Source organism: Oryctolagus cuniculus, chromosome 17 (genome assembly GCF_964237555.1).
Source record: "Oryctolagus cuniculus chromosome 17, mOryCun1.1, whole genome shotgun sequence".
Lineage (NCBI taxonomy): Eukaryota > Metazoa > Chordata > Mammalia > Lagomorpha > Leporidae > Oryctolagus > Oryctolagus cuniculus.
The window spans coordinates 16,809,578-16,833,332 of NC_091448.1; the positions used below are offsets into that span (position 1 = coordinate 16,809,578).

General features: G+C 49.4%; 1 protein-coding gene across 1 annotated transcript in view; it reads right to left on the minus strand.

Moving 5' to 3' along the window:
• Window positions 1-7,304: 7,304 nt before the first annotated feature.
• Window positions 7,305-23,755, minus strand: part of ITGB3 (integrin subunit beta 3) — a 60,318-nt gene continuing 43,867 nt past the window's right edge. Inside the window, 5 exon segments of the mRNA NM_001082066.1 lie at window positions 7,305-8,816; window positions 11,375-11,541; window positions 17,502-17,621; window positions 21,107-21,207; window positions 22,115-22,337. Coding sequence (NP_001075535.1) covers window positions 8,751-8,816; window positions 11,375-11,541; window positions 17,502-17,621; window positions 21,107-21,207; window positions 22,115-22,337 — 677 coding nt within the window. The 3' untranslated portion in view covers window positions 7,305-8,750.

Sequence of the window (23,755 nt, forward strand, 5' to 3'; positions counted from 1 at the left end):
ACTTCCTTCTCTCATTCCTGCTGTAACCCTCCTGCCTCCTCTCAGAGGGACTCTTGTGATTATATTGAACTGCCCCAGATAAATCCAAGATAATCTCCTTATCTCAAGATCATTAATCACATCAACAAATCCTTTATTCCCTGAGTGTAGCATATTCACAGGTTTGATAGGCAATAGTTCTGTCTATAATACCTCTCTCTTTAAGAGGTGACATCTATTCCTAGCCCCTCTAATGTTGGCTGGATTTGGTGAACTACTTATAGTGAATGAATCAGGTGTAGCAGAAGTAATGGTGTGTCTTCCTCCTGGCTCCCCCTTGTATACTCACTTAGAGAAACCAGATTACTTGTCACACAGACACTCAAGCAGTCTATGGAGATGTGCGAGTGGTGAGGAACTGAGGGCTGTTGTCAACAGGCAGCACGAAACTAATATTTTCTGCCAACAGCCATGTGAGCAAACCATCCCAAAAAAGCTGCTTTAGCCTCTTTGAGCTTTCAGTTGACTACAGTCCTGGCCAACAGTTTGACTACAACCTCATGAGAGATTCTGAGTCAGAACCACCCTACTTGGCTGGCGCCGCGGCTCACTAGGCTAATCCTCCACCTTGCAGCGCAGGCACCCCAGGTTCTAGTCCCGGTCGGGGTGCTGGATTCTGTCCGGTTGCCCCTCTTCCAGGCCAGCTCTCTGCTGTGGCCAGAGAGTGCAGTGGAGAATGGCCCAAGTGCTTGGGCCCTGCACCCCATGGGAGACCAGGAGAAGCACCTGGCTCATGCCATCAGATCAGTGTGGTGTGCCAGCCGCAGCGCACCGGCCACGCCGGCCATCAGAGGGTGAACCAACGGCAAAGGAAGACCTTTCTCTCTGTCTCTCTCTCTCACTGTCCACTCTGCATGTCAAAAAAATAAGAATAAAAAAATAAAAATAAAAAAGAACCACCCTACTAAGCCATTCCTGAATTCCTGACCACAGTAATTGGAAGATGATGTTCATTGTTTCAAGCTGCCAAGTTATGGAGTAATTTCTTAGGCAGTTATGGATAACTAAGAACTTCTAGGTCACATCTTGATCTATGATGGCTGCTTTAACCTCTAGCTATTACCACTGTATTCTAATTTGCAGAACGAAGGAAAGGGAGAAAAAGTCTTGCTCCTTCCCTTAACTGGCATTTACTAGAAGTTGCATATACTTCTTTCATTTACATTTCATTGTCTAGGAGAAGAATGTAGCACTTCTAGGCATATGGGAGAAGAGGAAACGGTATTGTTCCTGGGTAGCCATGTGCCCAAATAAAACTTAGCAGTTCAGTGGCCTGCACCATGGCACAGTGGGTTAAAGCCCTAGACTGCAGCGCTGGCTTCTATATTGGTGCCAGTTTGTGTCCCAGCTGCTCTGCTTCGATGCAGCTCTCTGCTATGGCCTGGGAAAGCAATAGAAGATGGCCCAAGTGCTTGGGCCCCTGCACCCACATGTGAGACCCAGAAGAAGCTCCTGGTCCTGGCTTCGGATTGACACAGCTCTGGCCATTGCAGCTATCTGGGGAGTGAACGAGTGGATAGAAGACTCTCTCTCTAGCTCTGCCTCTCTCTTTATCTCTGTCTTTCAAATAAATAAAAACAAATATTTTTTTAAAAACTTAGCAGTGCAAATCCTATCTGAGAAAGAGAAAACAGATACTGGGGCACAATTAGCGATCTCTGTCTGAGTGGTAATTATAAGGTTAGGAAAAGCGAAGTCCAGTATACACTATCAATAGTTTTCCTGTTTTTTTTTTTTTTAAGAGTACTTCCAATAGCCACCAAAGTGATATTTACACACCCACTGCCCTGACCTCTCCAAAGAATCATGCCAATTGTGTATGAGTCACTGGAAAACTCTACTAATACACTAGGTAAAATGCAATTGTGAAACTTTTTCCTTACAAAGTTATTTTCTGGAGACACTGCTAAACATTTTGCTTAAAGGCTCTTAAATTTTGTAAACGTTGTTCTCTACTCATTCTTTTATGTCTTGTCTGTAAATACATTGATAGTCTGCAAATAAAGCTAATAAAAAGTGTTCCCTCCTTGCAAGGAGTTAGAAGGACATCACTATGACATTTAACACCTACAAGGAAGGCAATCATTTCTAACCTCTTAACTTTCCTTTACCATGTAAACCATCTTTAGGCAGCCATCTTAAGTGGATTTTTAAATTTTTATTTAGTGACATACCCTAATCACAAGCATCTGAGAATGCCCACTTGCATGCTTTAACCAAACTAAAACAAATTAGAAATATCTATTTCCAGAAACTCGTATTACAAAATCAAATTAAAACCATTTTAAGTGGCTCACTTGCAAAGCATGTGCTTTCTTCCACCCCATCAGTGTGAACCAGTGCAGAGCAATTCCCAACCTGCTTGTAATTGGTCACTAGACGGCTCTGTGACTATAGAGTTCAGACTACAGAGGCCAGGTGCTAAAGGACCTCAAATGTGGTTTAAATGAAGCATTTCATTTCTCCATTCCCATTCATTTAGCCACCAGTTCACAGATGTGAATCACAGCGAATGTCACCAATTTCACCACGAAAGGACTCAGTCTATGTTCATGTGATCTTTACTTTTAACTACTTAATTGAAAGAGTGAAAGAGAGGGAAAGAGAATCTTCCATCTGCAGGTTCACTCCCCAAATAGCTGCAACAGCTGGGTCTGCATTAGGCTGAAGCCAGGGACTTCATAACGGTCTCCCACATGGGTGGCATGGGCCCAAGTACTTGGGCCATCTCCCGTTGCCTTCCAAGGTACGTTAGCGGGGAACTGGCCCAGAAGCAGCGCAGCCAGGACCTAAACCAGCACTCACAGCTTAACCTGCTGCACCACAGTGCCAGCTCACGTGATCCTCCTACAGTGTCATGCATTGTATTGTTTTTAAAAATGTATATAAAGTGGCCGGCGCCGCAGCTCACTAGGCTAATCCTCCGCCTTGCGGTGCAGGCACACCGGGTTCTAGTCCCGGTCGGGGCACCGGATTCTGTCCCGGTTGCCCCTCTTCCAGGCCAGCTCTCTGCTGTGGCCAGGGAGTGCAGTGGAGGATGGCCCAAGTTCTCGGGCCCTGCACTCCATGGGAGACCAGGAGAAGCACCTGGCTCCTGCCTTCAGATCAGCACGGTGCATCGGCCGCAGCGTGCCGGCCGTGGCGGCCATTGGAGGGTGAACCAACGGCAAAAAGGAAGACCTTTCTCTCTGTCTCTCTCTCTCACTGTCCATCTGCCTGTCAAAAAAAAAAAAAAGTATATAAAGCAAGGAACTTAAGACTCAAAGGCAAAGATTATGCTACAAAAGTTTTACAAAGTACTTCAATCCCATGCTGTCAGTGCTGAGTAAATTTTAAATAGCAAAAAGTGAAGTCACAAATTCTAAAGTCTCATTCTGGAATCTTATAGGATGATGTTAATAATTCAGACTTTAGGGCCGGCGCCGCGGCTCACTAGGCTAATCCTCCGCCTAGCGGCGCCGGCACACCGGGTTCTAGTCCCGGTCGGGGCGCCGGATTCTGTCCCGGTTGCCCCTCTTCCAGGCCAGCCCTCTGCTGTGGCCAGGGAGTGCAGTGGAGGATGACCCAGGTGCTTGGGCCCTGCACCCCATGGGAGACCAGGAAAAGCACCTGGCTCCTGGCTCCTGCCATCGGATCAGCGCGGTGCACCGGCCGCAGCGCGCCGGCCGCAGAGGCCATTGGAGGGTGAACCAACGGCAAAGGAAGACCTTTCTCTCTGTCTCTCTCTCTCACTGTCCACTCTGCCTGTCAAAAAAAAAAAAAAAAAAAAATTCAGACTTTAATACCTAACTCCTGTGAATAAATTCTGTAAGAATATTTCCTTGCTTTCAACTTGATACTCATAAAAAGTTTTCTTAAGCCAAATATCCTGTTTTTCCCTCCATGGGCTGTAAGTATGAGAAACCCAAGGTCACTTGGAAAATGGATCAAAAGTAGATTTTCTACAATGAAAAGTTAGCAAGTGGAATTACTGTGACTCAGTTGCACTGCTCTGCACAGATGTATTCTGAATACAATGTCTAATTTCATAAATAAGGGGGGAGGTTTTCATTTGGAGTAGACAGAGGTTTGGTTTGCCGAATCTACCGCTAAGCTATGTCCTTAACTACACAGTAACCAAGTGAAGTTAAATTCCCAAGCCAGAGGACGCAGGTGACTCCAGTCGTTCTCAATCACAACCACGCAACAGAACAACCAGCAAGGCTTATTAAAGCACGGATTACTGGCCCACCGTGGGTCTTCTGATTTGCTAGTGAGGCACCAATAATGCCATTTCCATCAGTGACGGACCACTTATAGGATGATGGCCCCAAAAGACTACAATGAGCTGAAAAATTCCTATCACCCAATGACATCATAGCTGTTTAAAGCTGCAGTCCAACAGGTTACTCATGTGTTTGTGGTGATGCTGGTATAACCAAAGCTACCGTGCTGAAGTCGTAACATACTTGATAAAGACTTTTGATCATTATTTTAGAGTGTACTACATTTTAAGGTAACTGTGAAACAGTCTGCCGAGGTATGCTGGCGGCAGCCTCGTACATCTGTTCACTGTGCCTCTTGATGGCATCAAGGCCATGTCAGGTGGTCGATATACACCTTCTGGGGTCGTGGAAGTGCACTCTGGTGATCACACAATAACGCATTTCACAGAACGCAGTCCTGTCAGTAACACATGAGTGGAGTCCTGGGTGGAGCCTGTCCACCTTCATTTCTGACAAGTTTCCAGGTGATATTGACACTGCTGCTCCACTTTCCATTAAACCTTTCTTATACCCATTTATGCTTCCTACAAACAAAACCTAAATTACACGGACAGCCTGTTGAGACTGTACAAATTCCTAGTAGTCTAAATAAAACAGTCTTTAAAAAAATCAAATTCAGTGTTGTGATATAGCGGTAAAGCTGCCACCAGAAATGTCAGCATCCCATATAGGCAACAGTTCATGTCCTGACTGCTCCACGTCCAATCCAGATCCTTGCTAATGGTCTGGGGAAAGCAGTGGGATATGGCTCAAGTGTTCGGCCCCTGCCAATCACATGGGAGACCCAAAGAGGCTCATGACTTCAGCCTGGTCCAGTCCTGACCATTGTGGCCATAAGATCTCTCTCTCTCTCTCTCCCCATCTCTCCCCAACCACACTTAGTGTGTTATACTGACTTTCAAATAAATAAATCTTGAAAAAAATTTCAGGGCCAGCATTGTCGCATAGTGGGTAAAGCCACTGCCTGTGATGCCAGCACCTATATGGGTGCCAGTTTGCGTCCCAGCTGCTCCACTTCCAATCCAGCTCCCTGTTGATGGCCTGGGAAAAGCAACAGAAGATGGCCCAAGCGTTTGAGACCTTGCCACCCACATGAGAGACTTGGAGGAAGTTCCTGGCTCCTGGCTTCACCTTGGCGTAGCCCTGGCCAATGCAGCCATCTGGGGAGTGAACCAGCAGATGAAGATCTCTGCCTCTCCCTCTCTCTAACTCTGACTTTAAAAAAAAAAAAAAAAAAACTCAAATTCTTAGAACAGGTACAGCCTAGTAATTGTGAAAATATTATGTAAAGAGAAACTCTGGATTCTGAAGCTAGCTTCAGTTCCTGTAGTGGTCATCATTCTGTTATATTTGAAAACATGTTTGTTCTAAACTAATGTTTTATAAAGCAATGACACTTATTCTTTTCACCCAAAAGAAACAGAAATAACACAGGAAGCACTGGGGAGCCAGCCATAGGTCAACTCTTTTTGGAAAGCACATTTAATTCACTGTTGCACAATTCAAACACAGAAGGTGGTTAGGAAGACAGGAAGGCACTGAGCCAATTTCAACCAAGAATAACAAAGACAAGTATCTTGAAATCATGGATGGCCTAGAAACATCTGAGAGGTAAAGAACTGCCTCAATATGACAACTTGTCAGGAATGTTCAGTTTCCCGTTGCTGTCCACAGACCCTGAGACTGGACATACAGTGTCTCCAAAGCAGCAGAGCACAGTCCACTGCACCGTGTTATCCAAGGCTGGGATGCTAGTCAGTTCCTCCTACGCCAGGCTGGCATCTGCTGCCCATGAGCATAGCCACAGTGAGCCCCACATGATGACAAACAGCACTGGTCTTCATGATCTATGAGCCTCATTCAAGCAGCTCAGAAAAGATCCCTCCTCATTCTTCCAGCCTTTGCATACACTTTCTCTCTCCTTCAATGGAGTTTTTTTGTTTTGTTTTGTTTTGTTGTTGTTGTTGTTTTTTGACAGGCAGAGTGGACAGTGAGAGAGAGAGAGACAGAAAGCAAGCTCTTCCTTCACCATTGGTTCACCCTCCAATGGCTGCCGCGGCCAGCGCACTGCGGCTGGCGCACCGCGCTGATCCGATGGCAGGAGCCAGGTGCTTCTCCTGGTCTCCCATGGGGTGCAGGGACCAAGCACTTGGGCCATCCTCCACTGCACTCCCGGGCAACAGCAGAGAGTTGGCTGGGGCAACTGAGACAGAAAATCCGGCGCCCGACCAGGACTAGAACCCGGTGTGCAGGCGCCACAAGGTGGAGGATTAGCCTAGTGAGCCGTGGCGCCAGCTTCATTGGAGTTTCACATAAGCCATCTTACAGAAAGAAAACGTCGCACTACTACTCCCATGAGCTCGGCCTCCTTAGCTGGAGGTTGAAGGTAGTTTCTAAACTTCCTGAATTTTCGATCATCCCTCCTCCCTGTTTATCCTTCTACCATATTCCCACCCTTGACAGTAGGAGGCAACGTGCAGGCAAGTCAGGGTTCAGTCATTTGCCTCCTTCTTAATTCCAAGTCTCATTCTCAGTGTTAACATGCGAATGGGCTACTTGCTAATTTGTCTTCCCTAATATGTGGATGCAAATGAGTGCTATGTGAATTAAGAAACAACAAGTGGAGCTGAGGTGCTACATCAGGAGATGTACCTGCTACCAAAAGTTGGAGAAGGGGTTCCAGGAGAGGACAGGATGTAAGACTGCTATTGAGAAAGGTGATATGGAATGACATCTGCTCTTGCCAAAGCCAGGTCTCTCTAATCTCCCAGCTTAAAAAGAAACTATTGTCAATATCCCACAGAAGCTTAACTGTATGTCTCCTGCCACGGTACGTCTCAGCATCTTAGCATGTTGACACTAAGAGAGATCTTCAAGACTGGCTGGTTCAACTCCATCTGCAAACTAGAAAACTGAGTCCTGGGGAGAAGAAAGTGATTTGCCTTCCTGAAGGTTAAAGCTGTGTTAGCTGCAACACAGAGGCCAGGACCCAGGGTTTTTGATCATCAGATCACCATTTATTGGTCTTTCCCCTTTCTTGGGGTGGCAGGGTGGTGATTTTTAACGTTGGGTGGATGGCAACACTAACGGAGCAATTGCTATTGTAGAGACAAAAGAAAAGTCCCTCCTCCTTAGGAAAGGTCCAGTGTGTCCGTAAATCCATGCCCATAGGCTTCTGGGAAGACAGAGCTCCTCACAGACCCAGCAACTGGGCAGTGACTTACTATGAGTGATGCTGAATGGGAGTGTCTGTATCCCTCCAAGTCTTCACGGCTGTTCAGGCTCTCCTTCTTTGTCATCAAATAAAATTGCAAAAATAATGCAAGTGTGTCTATGCACATGTTCCTTTCAGTTGTACAAACCTCATGTGGTTTCAGGTGCCCCAGTGAGAGAAACAAAATAAAACTGCACCATGGCCTCGCAGATTAAAAACTGAACTACAAGGAGGTTGTGCAGCCCCCGGGAGAAGTAGCCACAGCGATGCAGGGCTGGCCCTTCACTCCATCCTGGCGCTTACACCCAGCAGACGCACGGGAGGATTCCTTCACCAGACACCAGAGGTAGAAAATGCAATCACTCCCATCCATGGAGTAGCACACAGAGCTGAGGGGTGGGTGTGGCGGTGGTACCTTGGACCAAGGGCAGAGGCCTGAAGCGCAGGGCCAGACTGCTGGCTCTAATCACAGCGCTCTCCCTTGGAGGAAAAGCATTTGGTTGTGAGAGAAATCCCAGTACACAGCAAACATCTACGACGGGGGGCATGGAAGTAGGAGGTAAGGAGGTGGTGCTGGTCTGAGGGTGACACGCGTCTTCTAAACAAACCTCTAGGGTAGCGCTGCCCACAGGCAAACCCAAAGGGTTCTGACTATGCTGGCACTGCCCTCGGGCCATGTGTGAGCCCTGAGTGGCCCCGCTAGCTTCACTCTCACAGGTCAGAGAGTCAGGTGACAAGGACTCCCCTGACGACGGGACCAGCGTGAGGTGATGGCACCAGTCCCTCCCACCCTGGCTGCTGGGAGTCGGCTGAAGAAGCACAGGAACTCGGGGTGGGGCCCAGGCTGGGCATCCTTCCCTCTGCAACGAGAAGCCTCAGACCCGCCCATTTCTTCAGGGGAAGGGGCCCGGGGGGAATCTGGCGTCTCTCTGAGGTAATGAAGAACACCTGCTCAGCTCAGAACGCACCCTCAAGCTAAGCAGGCAGAATCCCTGCAGGCGGCACTCTGAGGACAAAAGCGGAGGGGCCGTGCTCACCTGACACGTCACAAGTTTTAAGTTACACATTTCCCCCACCCTCCCCACACATACACGCACACTCACACTGCACTCTCTCACGGACACACACCCAGAGACACCCCCCTACACACACAGCTGTCCTCCGTAAACTTGACAGCAGAAACACCCGCCATCCTGGCATGGTCTGAGCGATCGGAGGGTGTGGTCTGGTCACTAGGTACCCCGGTAGGTGATATTTGTGAAGGTGGACGTGGCCTCCTTATACAGCGGGTTGTTGGCCTGTGGAGAGAACAGAAGAATGCCTCAGCCCTTGCCTGCTTCATCTGAGAAGTTTGCCTGCGACACCTGCTCTGGAACACAGCATCAGGCAGCAGGGGAGTGCTCGCTGCACTCACAGGTGAGACGGGAGTGGACACAGAGGCGGGAGAAGTGGCATGCCATCCTGCCACTGTCTCCACCAGCTTAAATCCAGGCCAGCGCCTTCTGGAACTTCTGAAACATTCTCTGGTGCCGCTTTCCCCAGCCTCTCTCCCCTCCCCCACACTCTCTTCTGGCACTTCTCTCCTTTTTCCCCTATGGTGACAGCAGACAGGTATCGGTAAGAAAGCAATGAGGCAGGTGCTGGCCAGAACAGAGTATGGTTTTGTTCAGATAATTTGTTTTCATCTCATCTCTCTAAGAACTATCCACAAAACTTTCCCATTACCAGAGAAATGACCCTTACTAGGTTTCCCAAATTATTTCCTAGCAAAAAGCAACAAATTCCATAATGAGTAGTCCTCAACGGGAGCTTCAAGAAACCCAGCACATCCTTGTGTATCTCTGACGTGCAGGATGTGTTACATTGTCCTAAGAGAAATGTCTCAGTCTCATGGGATGGTTGGTTACAAAGCCCTGGGGTCACCATGCAAAGGGAAACAGACTTCCAGCCTAACCCTGGACATTTAGGAAGTCAGATAGCCAGCAAAGAAAAGTTACGTTGCAGAAGATGAGCTGAAAGAGAATAGAGCATAATTAAGCACATCCAGAAAGCTCCCAAGAAATGCTTCTTAGATTGGATTAAATCAGGATGTGCTGCAGGGGGCCAGACAGCAGTCTGATTTGGAGGCTCCCCTCTCATCACCTGAGGAAAAAGAAGCAAATGAGGTGGAATGAATGACATCTTGGCGCTGGTTTCTAACAGATCAGCCAAGAAAGGGACTCCTATGGTCACCTAACTCCCTCCTACAAATGGGCCGACCACTTCTCTGTGCCATTTCCTTATCTGTGCAGTGGGAACAAGAACCCTGCCCAGCACAGGGGGTTGTTCAGTGCGGGGACTTCAAAAAGGTTCATGGAAAAATGGAATTAAAAGCTAAGTTTATTTTGGTGCAAAATAATTTTTAATTCATGCATGGTTTTTCTCTTTTTCTTTTTTTTAAAGATTTATTCATATATGTGAAAGTCTGAGTTACATAGAGAGAGGAGAGGCAGAGAGAGAGGTCTTCCATCCGCTGGTTCACTCCCTAATTGGACGCAATGGCTGGAGCTGCGCCGATCTGAAGCCAGGAGCCAGGAGATTCTTCCGGGTCTTCCACGTGGGTGCAGGGGCCCAAGGACTTGGGCCATCTTCTACCACTTTCCCAGACTATAGCAGAGAGCTGGATTGGAAGTGGAGTGGCCAGGTCTCAAACCGGCGCCCAAATGGGATGCCGGCGCACCACAGCACAAGCCTCGCTCGGTTCTTCATATACACATTTCTGTGGACTTTTTGAAGACTCCACGTAGAGATAAGCTAATATGTAAAAAGTACTTGGGGGGCCAGCACTGTGGTACAGTGGGTAAAACCACCCCCTGTGGTGCCAGCATCCCATATGGGCACCGGTTTGAGACCCAGCTGCTCCACTTCTGATCCAGCTCTCTGCCGTGGCCTGGGAAAGCAGCAGAAGATGACCCAAGTCCTTGGGCCCCTGCACCTGTATGGGAGACCTGGAGGAAGCTCCTGGCTCCTGGCTTCAGATCGGCCCAGCTCTGGCCGTTGCGGCCATTTGGGGAGTGAACCAGCGGATGGAAGACCTCTCTCTGTCTGTGCCTCTCCTTCTCTCTGTGTGTAACTCTGACTTTCAAGTAAATAAATAAATCTTTAAAAAAAAAAAAAAGCATTTGGAAGCACTCCTGGCATGTGGTAAATCCTCAGTAAATGTCAACCATGAGGGGCTTTAACATGTTTGTGGCAACAGTGGACACTTGACGTGGCAGGTAGGGTGCTTATGTCCCATATCAGAAGGCCTGCGTTCCATACCTGCCTCCAGCTCCTGAATCCAACTTTCTGCTAGTGCGCACCCCGGGACACAGCAATGATGGCTCAAGTGATTCAGTTCCTGCCACCCATGTAGGAGACCTGAGTTGAGTTCCCACCTCCCAGTCTCTACTTAGCCCAGCCCTGGCTATTGCAGCATTTGGGGCTACCCCTCAAATAAATAAATACTTGTGAAATTTTTGCATGATTTTTTAATTCCATTTTTCCATGAATTTTTGTATACTAGTGTACACAACCATAACATATACTGGTGACGTCTGCCTCCATTGGAGAATAGGTTTCTCTTTCATTTTCCACAGTGTCAGAGCAGAGCTGCACCTGATCAGTCCTCAGTGACATGGCCTGTGGTTACTGTGTGGCATAGAGAATCAGGTTTGCAAGAAGGCTAAGGAGTCAACATCTCCCCTTTCCAGCACAGAGACCAACTGCTCAACGATGCTGCTGGCTGACCCTGACCCTGACTCTGACCCTTAGCACCTGCTGCCTCCGTCTGGGGATAAGGACTCAAGAAAACACCCAGCCCAGCCCAAACTCTTACGGTGTCCCATTTCGCTCTGGCTCGTTCTTCCTCAAATTTAGCAAACTCTTTCCGGTCATGGATGGTGATGAGGAGCTTCCAGATGAGCAGCAAGGCAAAGCCAATGAGCAAAATGGCCCCCATCACTGAAAGCAGGACCACCAGGATGTCAGGGCCCTTGGGACACTCTGTCAGGAAAGAACAGAGAGCAAGGGGCTGTGAATACTACAGGAGTCACTGGAACTGGCTATGAAGAAGGTCTCCTTACAGTGGTCTTGCTACTTCCTACTCACTGAATTCTTCATCTAGTGGAGGGGAAAGCACGTGATAATAAAGTCAACTGAACCTATGTCGCTGCAAAAATTAAAATAAAAATAAGAAAGGAAGGAGGAGGGGGGAGGGAAGAAGAGAATCTGGGAAGTGTCATTATGTTCTTAAAATTGTGCACATGGGTTACATGAAATCTGTTTCCTTAATATAAACAAATATTTTAAAATAGGCTCTCCTTGACCAAGTAATATAGACCGAGCATCCCTAATCCAAAAATCTTAAACCCAAAATGTTTTGAGTGTACATTATGCTCCAAAAACTTCAAATCTTAGAGAATATGTGATATTTGGATTAGGGATGATTAATCAGTAAAGTCTATGCAAATATTTCAAAATCCAAAAAACTCAGAAATCTGAAAAATTTCTGGTCCCATGCATTGTAGATAAGGGATATTCAATCTGTATTAGCAAGGTCTCTGAAGAAAACAAGAGGATCTTAAAAAATAACCATTTCTTTAAAAGGGGGAATCTCCAGGACAGCATCTACCTGTCCTGAGGGGTTCATCAGAATCTCAAACTGGGCATGCCTAGGCAGAATCCACCCCGCTCCACGTGGGACCACCCAAGTGTTTACTTCAAAAACTAACTGTAGGCACACGGAGTAATCAGAAGATTTCCCCCTAAACTTTCAGATTATTGTACCCTTAAAAAAAAAAAAAAAAAGATTTAGAAACACCAGAGGCCGTGCAGAAAAGCAGCGCCCTCTTCGGAGAGCGTCGTGCTGTTTTCTAGTTTGCCTGAGTCCTCCTCACTCCTTTCTCCCCTGAAGGCAGGCAAGGTGGTGGGACATGGCCCTGGGCTCCTGTGCACCCTGCAGCCAGCTCCCTGGGTTTGAATCTGGCTTACCACCAACTCTGCTACCTGACCTCTGCTAAGTTATTCAGCCTTCCTGTTCCTCCAACGTTAAAAGTAGCAGCATTGACTTTCAAACCTTTTTGTTACAGTGAATGACTAAGTTTACTGTATGTAAAGAACTCGAAACAGCACCCAACATAGGATGGATGCGGGATGAAAACCAGCCACCAGTGTTCCTGGTGCTGCTCTCTCTGCCAGCTGTTTTCACTAACTCACTCGTCTACGTAACCCTCACGGTCACTTGTGTCCATTACCTGGTTCAGATACTGACACTCCTGGGGCTGTCAACCTAATGCCCTTTCCAGCATCCTTAGAGACCAGGAGGCCTGCCAGCCAAGACAATATTGTGGGTCCTTCCTCAAGACATGTAGTTATCTAAACTCCCAACTCTGTTGAAAGCCGCCTTCCTGCTGGAGCCTGGTCAACAACCACACACACAGCAGGCATATGTCACCCCGCTGAGGGTCAGGCTGGGTGTGCCCTGCAGGGCTCTGCTTCCCATAAACCTCCAGTGACAGGCAAGTGACCTCACTCTGGTAACCGCAGTGTTAGGAAACCAGGTGTTTGTATATATGGGGATTGATGAGCCTGGAAAGGAAGTCACCCCCACAGCCCACCACAGTCTCCCACCTGCTTCTCTAAACATACACACTGTGCTGACCACACACTACACAAAAACAACCACCACCACAAACCCTCCAAATTACAACCTGTCTGTAATGAAAGGAGCGCCTGGACAGAGGGTGTGAGGAACCGGGGGGTGTGCTCCCGGCAATGAAGGGCCCTAGCTCCTCTGGGGAAAATGATTATGAATTCTCTAGGAGACTGGGGTAGGGAAACCTTCCACCTAATTGAAATCTCTTCAATTCTGCCGGTTAGCATGATCAGGACAGGTAGACCCCAGGAGGTCTTCACAGGAAAATAATCTGTTAACTATCTGCCCTGAAAGAGGTAAGTGGAAGGCTCCCTAAAGCAGAAGACAAGGCCAGGCAGTCTCTGGAGAACTCGCTCAGCCACAGCAGTGGACCCATGATGAGTGGCCCAAGGTCAGGGTTGATTTAGCACAAAATAAGTATAAGGAGCCCAGATAAATTTGTATTCAGATAAACAACAAATTACTTTTTAATGTAAGTATCTACCATGTGTTGCATGGAACATACTATATTTTATCTGGCAACCCCACCTAGAAGTGATGAAGCCATAGGCCAAGAGCCCATTCCATGTTGGCCAATGCTAAACCCTTCTGCAACGCTCTCTTGGCTGCCCTACAGTGGCTCAGCGCTTCAGTGGGGAGCAGCTGCAAGAGCAGGAGTTAGAGAAGAGAAAGGGAACATTTTCCCTCTGCACTCCGGGGCCCCAGCTCTGCATTCTACAAAAGCCAGGGTTCCCAGAAATGGCTGGGGCGGGAAAGAGCAAGGCAACAAGACAGGACCTGTGACCCTTTGGTCTGGGAGCCCCTCTCCCGAGGCAGAGGAAGGCTCTGCAGGCAGTGAGCCGCACTGTCGCATGGCAGTGGATGGTTATTTGTGCCATCCCAGGTATCAACACCTTGGTTACCCACAACCTCAGGCAATAGAATCCGTTCTTAAGATAGCAGCCGAGTGATTCCAGTCAGGGATAGGACAGGAGCACCACTAAGGATCACTGTAGTAGGAAATGAAGTAATTAGACCCCAAAGCAAAGGCATAATGCCCATCTGAAGTAAGAAGGAACAAATGTGCAGACAGGTACGGTGTGGAAAAACCTGCACAGGCGTTCATATGGGAGGTGGGAAGTGTGAGGAAGCCGTGGTCAGGACAATCCACATCCACTCCCCACAGGATCCCTTCCACCCTTCTCCACTTCCGTTTCTCCTGGAGTCACTAACTTAAATTAAGGAGATGCCATTTCTTATAAAGGGAGGGAACTCCAGGAAGGGCTATGAGCAATATCCCAGAATAGAGCACCCGCTCACCTCCACTTGACAGTGTGGCTCACTGCCTGCAGAGCCTTCCTCTGCCTCGGGAGAGGGGCTCCCAGATCAAAGGGTCACAGGTCCTGTCTTGTTGCCTTGCTCTTTCCTGCCCCAGCCATTTCTGGGAACCCTGGCTTTTGTAGAATGCAGAGGTGAGGCAACAACACCCTGGGCGGCACAGGTGTGGCAGCCCTTTTTAAGGAAGTGTGATGGGAGATGGTTCTCCTAGGCTTTCCCGCTCCCCTTATCCCACCATCACCCACCTCCTTCCCCAAGCAGCCGAAGCTCTCCCAGTGGATACCAAGATGTACATAAGCCCTCTTGTCCACCAGGAAACATCAGTCCTAGTAATTCATATGAACCCGCTTATTAAATATCTTCTTTTAGGGGACTAAGTATGAATATAGATCAACAGATAAGACAGACATGGTTCCTGCATTCATGGAGTTTATGATCAATGGAGCCAATGATTAAAGAAGGAATTTAATACCAGAGTGACGAAGGCTCTTCTAAGGAAAGCATAGATGCTATGAGAATTGTACAGAAGCACCAAATCTAGTCATCACTGTTGAGGCCGGAGAAGGTCTGAGAAGGTTCCTCAGGGCAAGCAATGTGTCTGAAGCACAGGTGCTCACATGCTGGGTGTATCCCAACTACTAGTGAAGAACACAGGCATATACGCTCGTGAAAGCAGGGAAGGGCTCAGGATTTGAGATTTTTTTTAAGACCTAGAGAAACAGAGAAAGAGGCACTTCCCACCTGCTAGTTTACTCCCCAAATGCCCAGACCAAGGCCAGGAGCCCAGCATCCAATCCAGGCCCCTCATGTGGGTAGCAGAGACCCAATTATATAAGCTACCACCTGCTGCCCCCCGGGGTCTGCATTAGCAGGAAGCTGGAATCAGGGGCTGGACTCTGGACTCAAACCCCGGCACTCTGATATGGGATGCAATGACTTACCCATAATGTGTCCTAATGCCTGCCTAGGGCTCCAGATTTTTTAAATAGAATATAACAAGCATAGTGAAGTTTGAGAACCACTGCTTTGAAGCACAGATGAGCAGACTACAGCCCATGAACCAAATGTATCTGCTACCTGTCTTTGCAATTACAGACATGCCCATTCATTTATGTATTGTCTACTGCTGCTTTCCTGCTACAATGGCAGAGCTGAGTAGCCTGAGAAAGACCACATGACTTACAAAGCCTAAAATATTTAACATCTGGTCTTTCTAGAAAACATTTTCTGGCTCCTTGTCTAAAAGATGGCTTGAGGAAACTCTCACAGCCTGCAAATGTCAAGAAAACAGCCCATTCAGCCTTCCCCTTCAGACACTATTCCTTCATTCCTGTAAGTTCTTGTCCATCACATGGCCCTTCCCCCTGTAGTGTCATCATTGATTTACGTGCCCATCTTTATCCATGACCTCTGAGGACCAGGTCTGCCTGGCTGTCATATTCTCAGCATGCCGTGTAGCATCTGGTGTACATTAAGCCCTCAAAAATATTCTCTCATTGCTCATATCTTAATCTGTTGTGTATGGGACAGGAACAGGCTATGGTGTGGGTATGGTTTTAATGCATCTCCCAAGGCTTCAAGGGCCAGAAGCTTGGTCCCTAGTGTGGCAATACTGAGGCAGGTAAGCATTTAAGAGGCAGAGCTCAATGCAAGGTAACTAGGTCACTGGGGGCACCATCCCCAGGATGGATTAATATGGTTGGTTCTGTGGGTTGTTATAAAAAGAGCAAGCCTGGCCCTGAGCCTCCTTGCTTCCAGTCTCACCGTGTGACTGCTCTCCGTCTTGCACATGCTCCCCCCATGATGCAGTTGCCCACTGCAGCCCAGGAGGACTCAACCTTGGACACAACCATGAGTCAAATAAGCCTCTTTCCTTCTCACATTACCCAGCCTCAGGAATCTTGTTCTGGCCACAGAAAGCAGATGGCGACAGAAAGCTATGAGGATGGTAAGGGGAAGCAAACAAATTTAGAGTGTTGGGTGGTGACAAAGCTGCAGCTGGTCTGTGTGTGATGGGATGGGCTCCGCCTGCTCCAGAGGACGTGCAGAGCAAGCCCTGACTCTTCAGGACAACCCTGAGTCAGTGTCTCAAACCCACTGCTACCTCCTGCAGTGAGGCTGGTAAGAGCAATGCCTCCGAGCACCTGGCCTTCCTCTGGAGCAGCAGGCTGGTTGCTCCTGGCAACTGTCTCACTGCAGTAGCACAGATGACGTGCACTGTAAAGTCCTGGAATTTAAATTCCTTACTTCTTGGACATTATTGCCTAAAAAATACTTAGGGTATATTTTGTTCCTTGATGAAATTCATACCTACCTTCCTTCTCTCCCTACCCACCTGTCGCTCCCCGTCTTCGTGGAGGAACGACACAGGACCCTGCGCTGTTCTTTCGTCTGCTCGGCCCTCCCCGGGTTTGCTGCTGGTTCTTCCCGGGTTGGCTACTATCCCTTCCACCTCCGTGGAAGGGCAGTTCCCCCTGGCCGCATTCCCCACTTCCGCAGGGGAGCGGCACACCGCCGGCCGGTTCTCTCGGGGGCTGCACGGGTTCCCTTAGATGTTCCCCATAGATGTTCCTGGTGAATGCCGTCTCTCTCCTCCTTTATAGTCCTCCTCCGCCAATCCTAACTCGGCTGCCCACACGCCGAGTACGCTGCTCTCCTCCAATCAGGAGCAAGTCCTACAGTTTATTAGCTGAACTGGAGGCAGCTGTGTAGAAGCTGTTTACTTCTCTCCCAGCGCCATATTGTGGGAGAGCAGATGCATAGAATAAGTCTTAATTCCAGTAACTTAGTCCAGTCCGGATTGCTCCCCACACCCACCTTATTTTGTTCTTTTCTCAATTAGCAAAATCACTTTGATCTGTCCCCCTCACCAGATGACAGACTACCTCAATACTCCAAGGCCAGGCTTACCCTGTTCTGTTTAAGAGGGGTATGAGTGGAAGGTCCTGCCTGGCACGGCTCCCTCTCCCTGGGGGTGGCGGCAGGGGCTCACCTGGCTCTTCTACCACATACAGGATGGACTTGCCACTGGAGTCTTCATAGTACTGGAATCTGACGACACAGTCATCCTCATTCTTGTACGTACAATTCACAGCATCCTTGCCAGTGTCCCCTGGATGGGGGAAAAGGTGGAAGAATGAAAACAGGTCAATTCCCAGAAGACGAGGCTTCCTCAAGTCCTATCCCAGGATCCTGGGCAAGTACACAACAAGAGACCTGTGTGCGTCTGACATAGGTAAGACGCCTGGACTTGAGGTGGCTGTCGCGTCTGGCAGCTGCCACTCGGTGACCCGGATGACACATTTTGTCCCCCACAGCTGCCTTCTAGTTCTTATCCCTTCCTCTGGAAGGGAGATGACGTTACAGCCTCACACAAAGTCTGGCTTCTGCACCCACTGTGTGATCTCGGGTAAGTTACTCGGCCTCATCAACTCTCTTTCGTCATCGAGTTAAGGAAAATGGCAGCCCCAACTCACAGCCTTGGTGGAGAACTAAACAACAGAAAGTAAACAGCCCTAACAGACACTAGGTGTCCCTCCCTTCTTCTCCTTTCTCTGCTTGTTCAACAACCCTTGTATTTCTGTTTGTATTGAACAATCCTTCCACTTGTTCTGACCCAGGGTGCCTCCCTGGAGCCATCCTCTCTCCTCTCTGGCTCCCACTCTCTTCATCAGCTTCATTCCTTCTCATTCTAAAATCTGTCATTCTGCCAGCAACACTGTGGGTTATCCTCCCGCGGCTGTACCACGTCCTACACCGATGAAGCCAGAGAGACCCCAGAGGAGATGAAGCAGATCTGCCACAGTCACACAGCAACTATGTGACAGGGCAGGGCTGGAACATCGGTCTCATAGCACGTCCCACAGGGGCTGGCACAGTGGAGCAGCAGGTTAATCCTTTGCCTGCAGTGCCAGCATCCCATATGGACGCCGGTTCTAGTCCCAGCAGCTCCTCTTCCGATCCAGCTCTCTGCTATGACCTGAGAAAGCAGCAGACAATGGCCCAAGGCCTTGGGCCCCTGCACCTGCATGGGAGACCTGGAAGAAGCTCCTGGCTCCTGGCTCCTGGCTTCAGATCAGCGCAGCTCCGGCCGTTGCAGCCATTTGGGGAGTAAACCAGCAGATGGAGGACCTCTCTTCCTGTCTCTAACTCTGCCTCTCAAAAAATAAATAAAAGCTTTAAAACACACACACCCCACAGACCACAAAAGCCATCAGCAAGCTGGCAGTGTTATCACAGAGGGAAAGAGCCAGGCTTTCAGGATGGAGTGCTCATCTTGACTCACTGCTCCTTTCCTTGGAGGAAGTCATTTTACTTTCCTGAGACTCAACTTCCTCATCCTTAAAATGAAGATGATGATGATACTATAGCTCTACTTCCTGAGGTTGTTGGGAGAGGAAGAATGCAATGCTTACGAAGGATACAGGGGCACTGCAAAAATCTGTGAAAATTTAAATGAAGGAGGCCAGTACCATGGCATCCCATAATCTGACCCAGCTCCGTGCCCATGAGCCTGGGAAAGCAGCAGCAAATGGCCCAAGTCCTTCGGCCTTTGCACCCATGTGGGAGACCTGAAAGAGCTCCTGGCTCCTGGTTTTAGCCCGGCCCAGCTCTGGCCATTGTGGCCATTTGGGGAGTGAACCAGCGGATGGAAAATCTCTCTTTCTCTCTCTGCCTATCTCTATATATATGACTCTGCCTTTCAAATAAATAAATCTTTTAAAAATTTTGAATTAAAAGGTAAGTTCATTTTGGTGAAAAAAAATTTGAAATTCATGCACATAAGCGTTCATCAAAACATTCATGTAAAATGCATAATATGAAAAACCTGTACATGAATTCCAAAATTTCTATTCTTAAATATTTATTTAAGAGAGAAGGATAGAGAAAGAGAGCAAGCTCCCATCTGTAGTTGGTTCCCCAAGTGCCCACAATGGCTGGGGTCAGGCTAGGGCTGCATCTGAGAACTGGAACTCAATCCAGGTCTCCCATGTGGAGTGGCAGGAACTCAACCACCCGAGCCATTGCCACTGCCTCCTCAGGTCTGTGTTGGCAGAAAACTGGAATCAGGAGTTGGAGGTCGGTATCAAGCCCAGGTATTCCAATATGGAATGTGGGCTTCTTAACTGTTACCTTAACCACTAGGCTAAATGCCCACTCCAACTTATTGTTTCATCCCATTTCTCTAAGAACTATTCTCATACTTTTATACCTTCTTAAGCATAACTGTTTTTTAAAAAAAGATTTTATTTGTTTACTTGAAAGTCAGAGTTACAGAGAGGCAGAGGCAAAAAGAGAGCGAGGTCTTCCATCAGCTGGTTCACTCCCCAGATGGCTGCTACAGTCACAGCTGCACCCATGTGAAGCCAGGAGCTTCTTCCAGGTCTCCTATGCAGGTGCAGGGGCTCAAGCACTTGGGCCATCTTCTACTGCTTTCTCAAGCCATAGCAGAGAGCTGGATTGAAAGTGGAGCAGCTGGGACTCAAACAAGTGTCCATATGGGATGCCAGCACTGCAGGTGGCATCTTTACCGGCTACACCACAGTGCCGGCCCCCTTAAGCATAACTTTTATACTTCCATTAGGATAACATTTCATACTAATAAGCATGAATTGTGATGATGATTATGGTGGTGAGGGGAAGTGGGTAAAGAAATACTTATCAACTACCCTATAAAAGCCACCTGCTCTAAAGGATAAAAAAGTTGCCTCTTAAGACTCAATTGCTAAATCACCAGCCTTGCCCAGGCCCATTTCTGGTATTTGCCAAAAGGTCCAGAAATCTGACTTCTAGAACACCCTCACCTGGAAGCTAATCCACTGGCTGTGTGTGCTCAGGCCTCACTGGGAATTGCTGTCTCTGGAGAGACCGCCAGCTCCCAGCACCTTCCGATGCCTCACTGACCCAAATAAGCCCAGCAAATGTGCTAATGGCAGCAAGGATCACCTCCTTTTAAGTCAGGATGCAGTACAGACCAGAATAACCACCGGTAAGAGTTCTGCTCCTCTCTTCATGTTTCTATCTGTCTTATTCCTGGGGGTGGGGGGGGGGGGGATCCAAGGAGGCAGAAGGGCTTCAGGATAAAAATTTTAGCTACAGATCCACAAGGGTGAAGGCTTTGCTCCAAATCAGCAACATTTTAAGCAAAAGCCTGGGCACCGCTTAGCACTCCTAGTAACCTTGGCAAGCACGTACTAGCCTTCTAAGCTAAGCTGATGATCTCACAGGAAGCTGCTTCCCAGCCTCTATCTCAGCTTCTTCAGCTGTGAAATGAAGTGCACTGTCTCCCTCCCCTCGGAAGGTGGAGTTAGGGTTCTCTGACTTACACACCCTGGAAGAGCTATGTGCAGGCCCTTGCTGAGCCCGTGGGCTCGGGGAAGCAGAAGCAGGAGGGACTGCTGGTCCCGTTGGTAGGGGTGCAGGGGGCCCCTCAGGGCAGCCGGCTGCCACCATGTGCCTACTGTGCATCAGGCCTGCGCAATGCTCGCTGCTTGATGCAGGAATTCCCTTCACTGCGCAGACAGGAGCTGGGATTGAACCGGAGACGTTCAGGCCCTGGGCGGTGCGTGCGGCGCGGACACGTGCTGCTCCACTTACTCAGCTCCTTCACAGACTCGATCTCGTCGCGGCAGTAGCGGCTGCAGGTGTTTTCCTCGTGCAGGACGCCCCGCTCAAACTTCTTGCACTCCACACACTCCCTAAAGGAGACATGACAGCAACTAAGGCAAAGGAGGGCAGGCCACAGGGGTCCCAGTCCAACTCCAACCTCTAGGCACCCAGAACACTGCTCCACCTCGAAGAAAAAAGTAAGTATTCATGAGACGATGCTGGGGCCCTGGAGAGCCAAGGGCGGAGTCACCCTCCCCACCACAGGCAGGACCCGACAGCCAGAGGTCCCCAGGTCCTTCCCTAAACTTCATGTCCCACCCAGGACCAAGACTGGACAGTGAACCCTACAACATTTCTGGGAGCCTTGAAATCAGGGCTGGCCACATAACTGGGGGGAGGGGAAGGTGCGAAATGAAACTGTCTGAGCCCTTGTTCAAAACTTACCAAAAATTTCCAGACAGTGACAGCAGAGTATTAAAACAGGCACGAGGCCCTTCAAAGCACAGGGCCCTGCACGGCTGCACAGATCTCACAGCCTTAACTCCAGCCCTGCTTAAGGAATATGAGGACTGACACAACAGACCTGGGCCCACAGGGGCTTCCTCTGACCCACTGCTGGTGAAATGACCCTCTCACATGGTCCTCCGTAACCCAGCCCCTGTGCCCCTACACAATCAGAGCACCGGCACTGGGATGTTCCCCAAAGCTCTCTGGTGTCACCTGCCTCCCTATCACGGGGTACAGGGTGCCACCGCAGGAGTGGGCTTTCCGCAGCTGGTGTCCAGCAGCTTCTACTCAGCCCCTTCACTGTGGCCTTACTCTCCCACCTTCCCCAGAGCTTTGCTAGAAAGCGGAAAGTTAGCCACGCGCCTGGAGCAGGCTTCTCTCGCTAAAGCTCCATTGAGAAAGAGCTAGAATCTGAGCGTTGGGGATTCCAGTCTAGGGGACTTCCTCCCCACCACCAGTGTCCCCACTCTCTCCAAACTGTCCACTCACTTCTTAAAGGTGCAGGCATCAGGGCAGGTTGGACACTTCTCACAGGTATCCCCATAGGAGCCTGGCTGGATGCAGACGCAGCTGCCACATTCGCACTTGCCCCGGCCACTGCACAGCAGCCCGTTGCTGGACATGCAGGTGTCGGTGCGCGTGGTGCAGTTGCAGTAGTAGCCGGTCCAGTCGGAGTCACACAGGCAGTCCCCACAGCTGCACTGGCCATGGCCTGCAAACACACAGGCTGACTGTGAAGGTCCTGTTCCCAAGACAAGTCTATAAGCAGCCACTCTGCTCTCCCACCCAGACAGATGATGATCCACCAGGCTGACAGTGAACTGGCTTACTACCAGGCGAGCTCAACCTGCAAGGACAAACTCAGTTCTCTGGTGTTCCAATGAATCACCACAGAGCAGGGAAGTCTCAGGAACTATGTCTCCCAGGCCCCCACCCTGCTCTTGTTCTGTTCGGAATCCCTCTGCCTTCCCAGCCAGTTTCTCCTAGTCTCAGGACACGAAGCAAGGTCTGCAGCCCCCAGAGCTGGCGCAGCACCAAGGCATAGTCCCAAGCCCACAAAGGGAACTCAAGAGCCTTAATGGCACGGCCTGATGCTGGCAAAAGGCCCTCAGGCCTGAAAACTCTTTCCCTTTGACCTGCCATGGGGCTGCTCCCACTGCTGCTCATCGGACAGGTCTGCCGTTTTCATCACCACCATCGCCCAGTTAGGTCAGACAACAGAGGCTCCGGTGTGGACAAGTTGGCCCCCTCCTCCCACTAATAAACCACGCTCGGTCAGTCCATTATTCTGTTTTGGAAATCAGCTCAGCATCACCCTGCCAGGAGAGAAGGAAGTGCACCCGAACAGCAATGGGGATGGAGGGAGGGAGGGAGGGAGAGATCCCGAGCCCAGGACCCTCAGCCCTATGAGAAGGGAAGGACACACAGAGCACCCAGGACACAAGGGGGGTGGGGTGGGGCCAGCTGAGCACAGAGAACACACACATCCTCCTCGTGGCTGGCTGAGGACCAGTGCTGTCGCACACACACATCCCACAAATGCCCCAGAGAGAAGTCAGAAAACGAGAGAAGCTCAAGGAAAAGCAGAAGAGGCCAGCACCACAGCTCTCTAGGCTAATCCTCTGCCTGCAACGCCAGCACACCAGGTTCTAGTCCCGGTTGGGGCGCCGGATTCTGTCCTGGTTGCTCCTCTTCCAGTCCAGCTCTCTGCTGTGGCCCAGGAGTGCAGTGGAGGATGGCCCAAGTGCTTGGGCCCTGCCACCCGCGTGGGAGACCAGGAGGAAGCACCTGGCTCCTGGCTTCAGATCAGTGTAGCTCCAGCTGTAGTGGCCATTTGGGGGGTGAACCAACGGAAGGAAGACCTTTCTCTCTGTCTCTCTCTCTCACTGTCTAACTGCCTGTCCAAAAAAAAAAAAAAAAAAGGAAAAGCAGAAGAGAGAGCTGTCTGAAGTGAGCAGCAGGAGCGAGGCTCACTGTCCATGGCCTGCACTAAGCTGCTGCTGGCTCGTCCCTGCAGAACATGTGCCACAGCTAAACGTCTTAAAATGACTGTTGTTGTCAAGTTGTAGACACAGTTCGACTGTCTCTGGCCTCACCAACACAACCCGACTTTCTTGCCCTGGTTCTCTT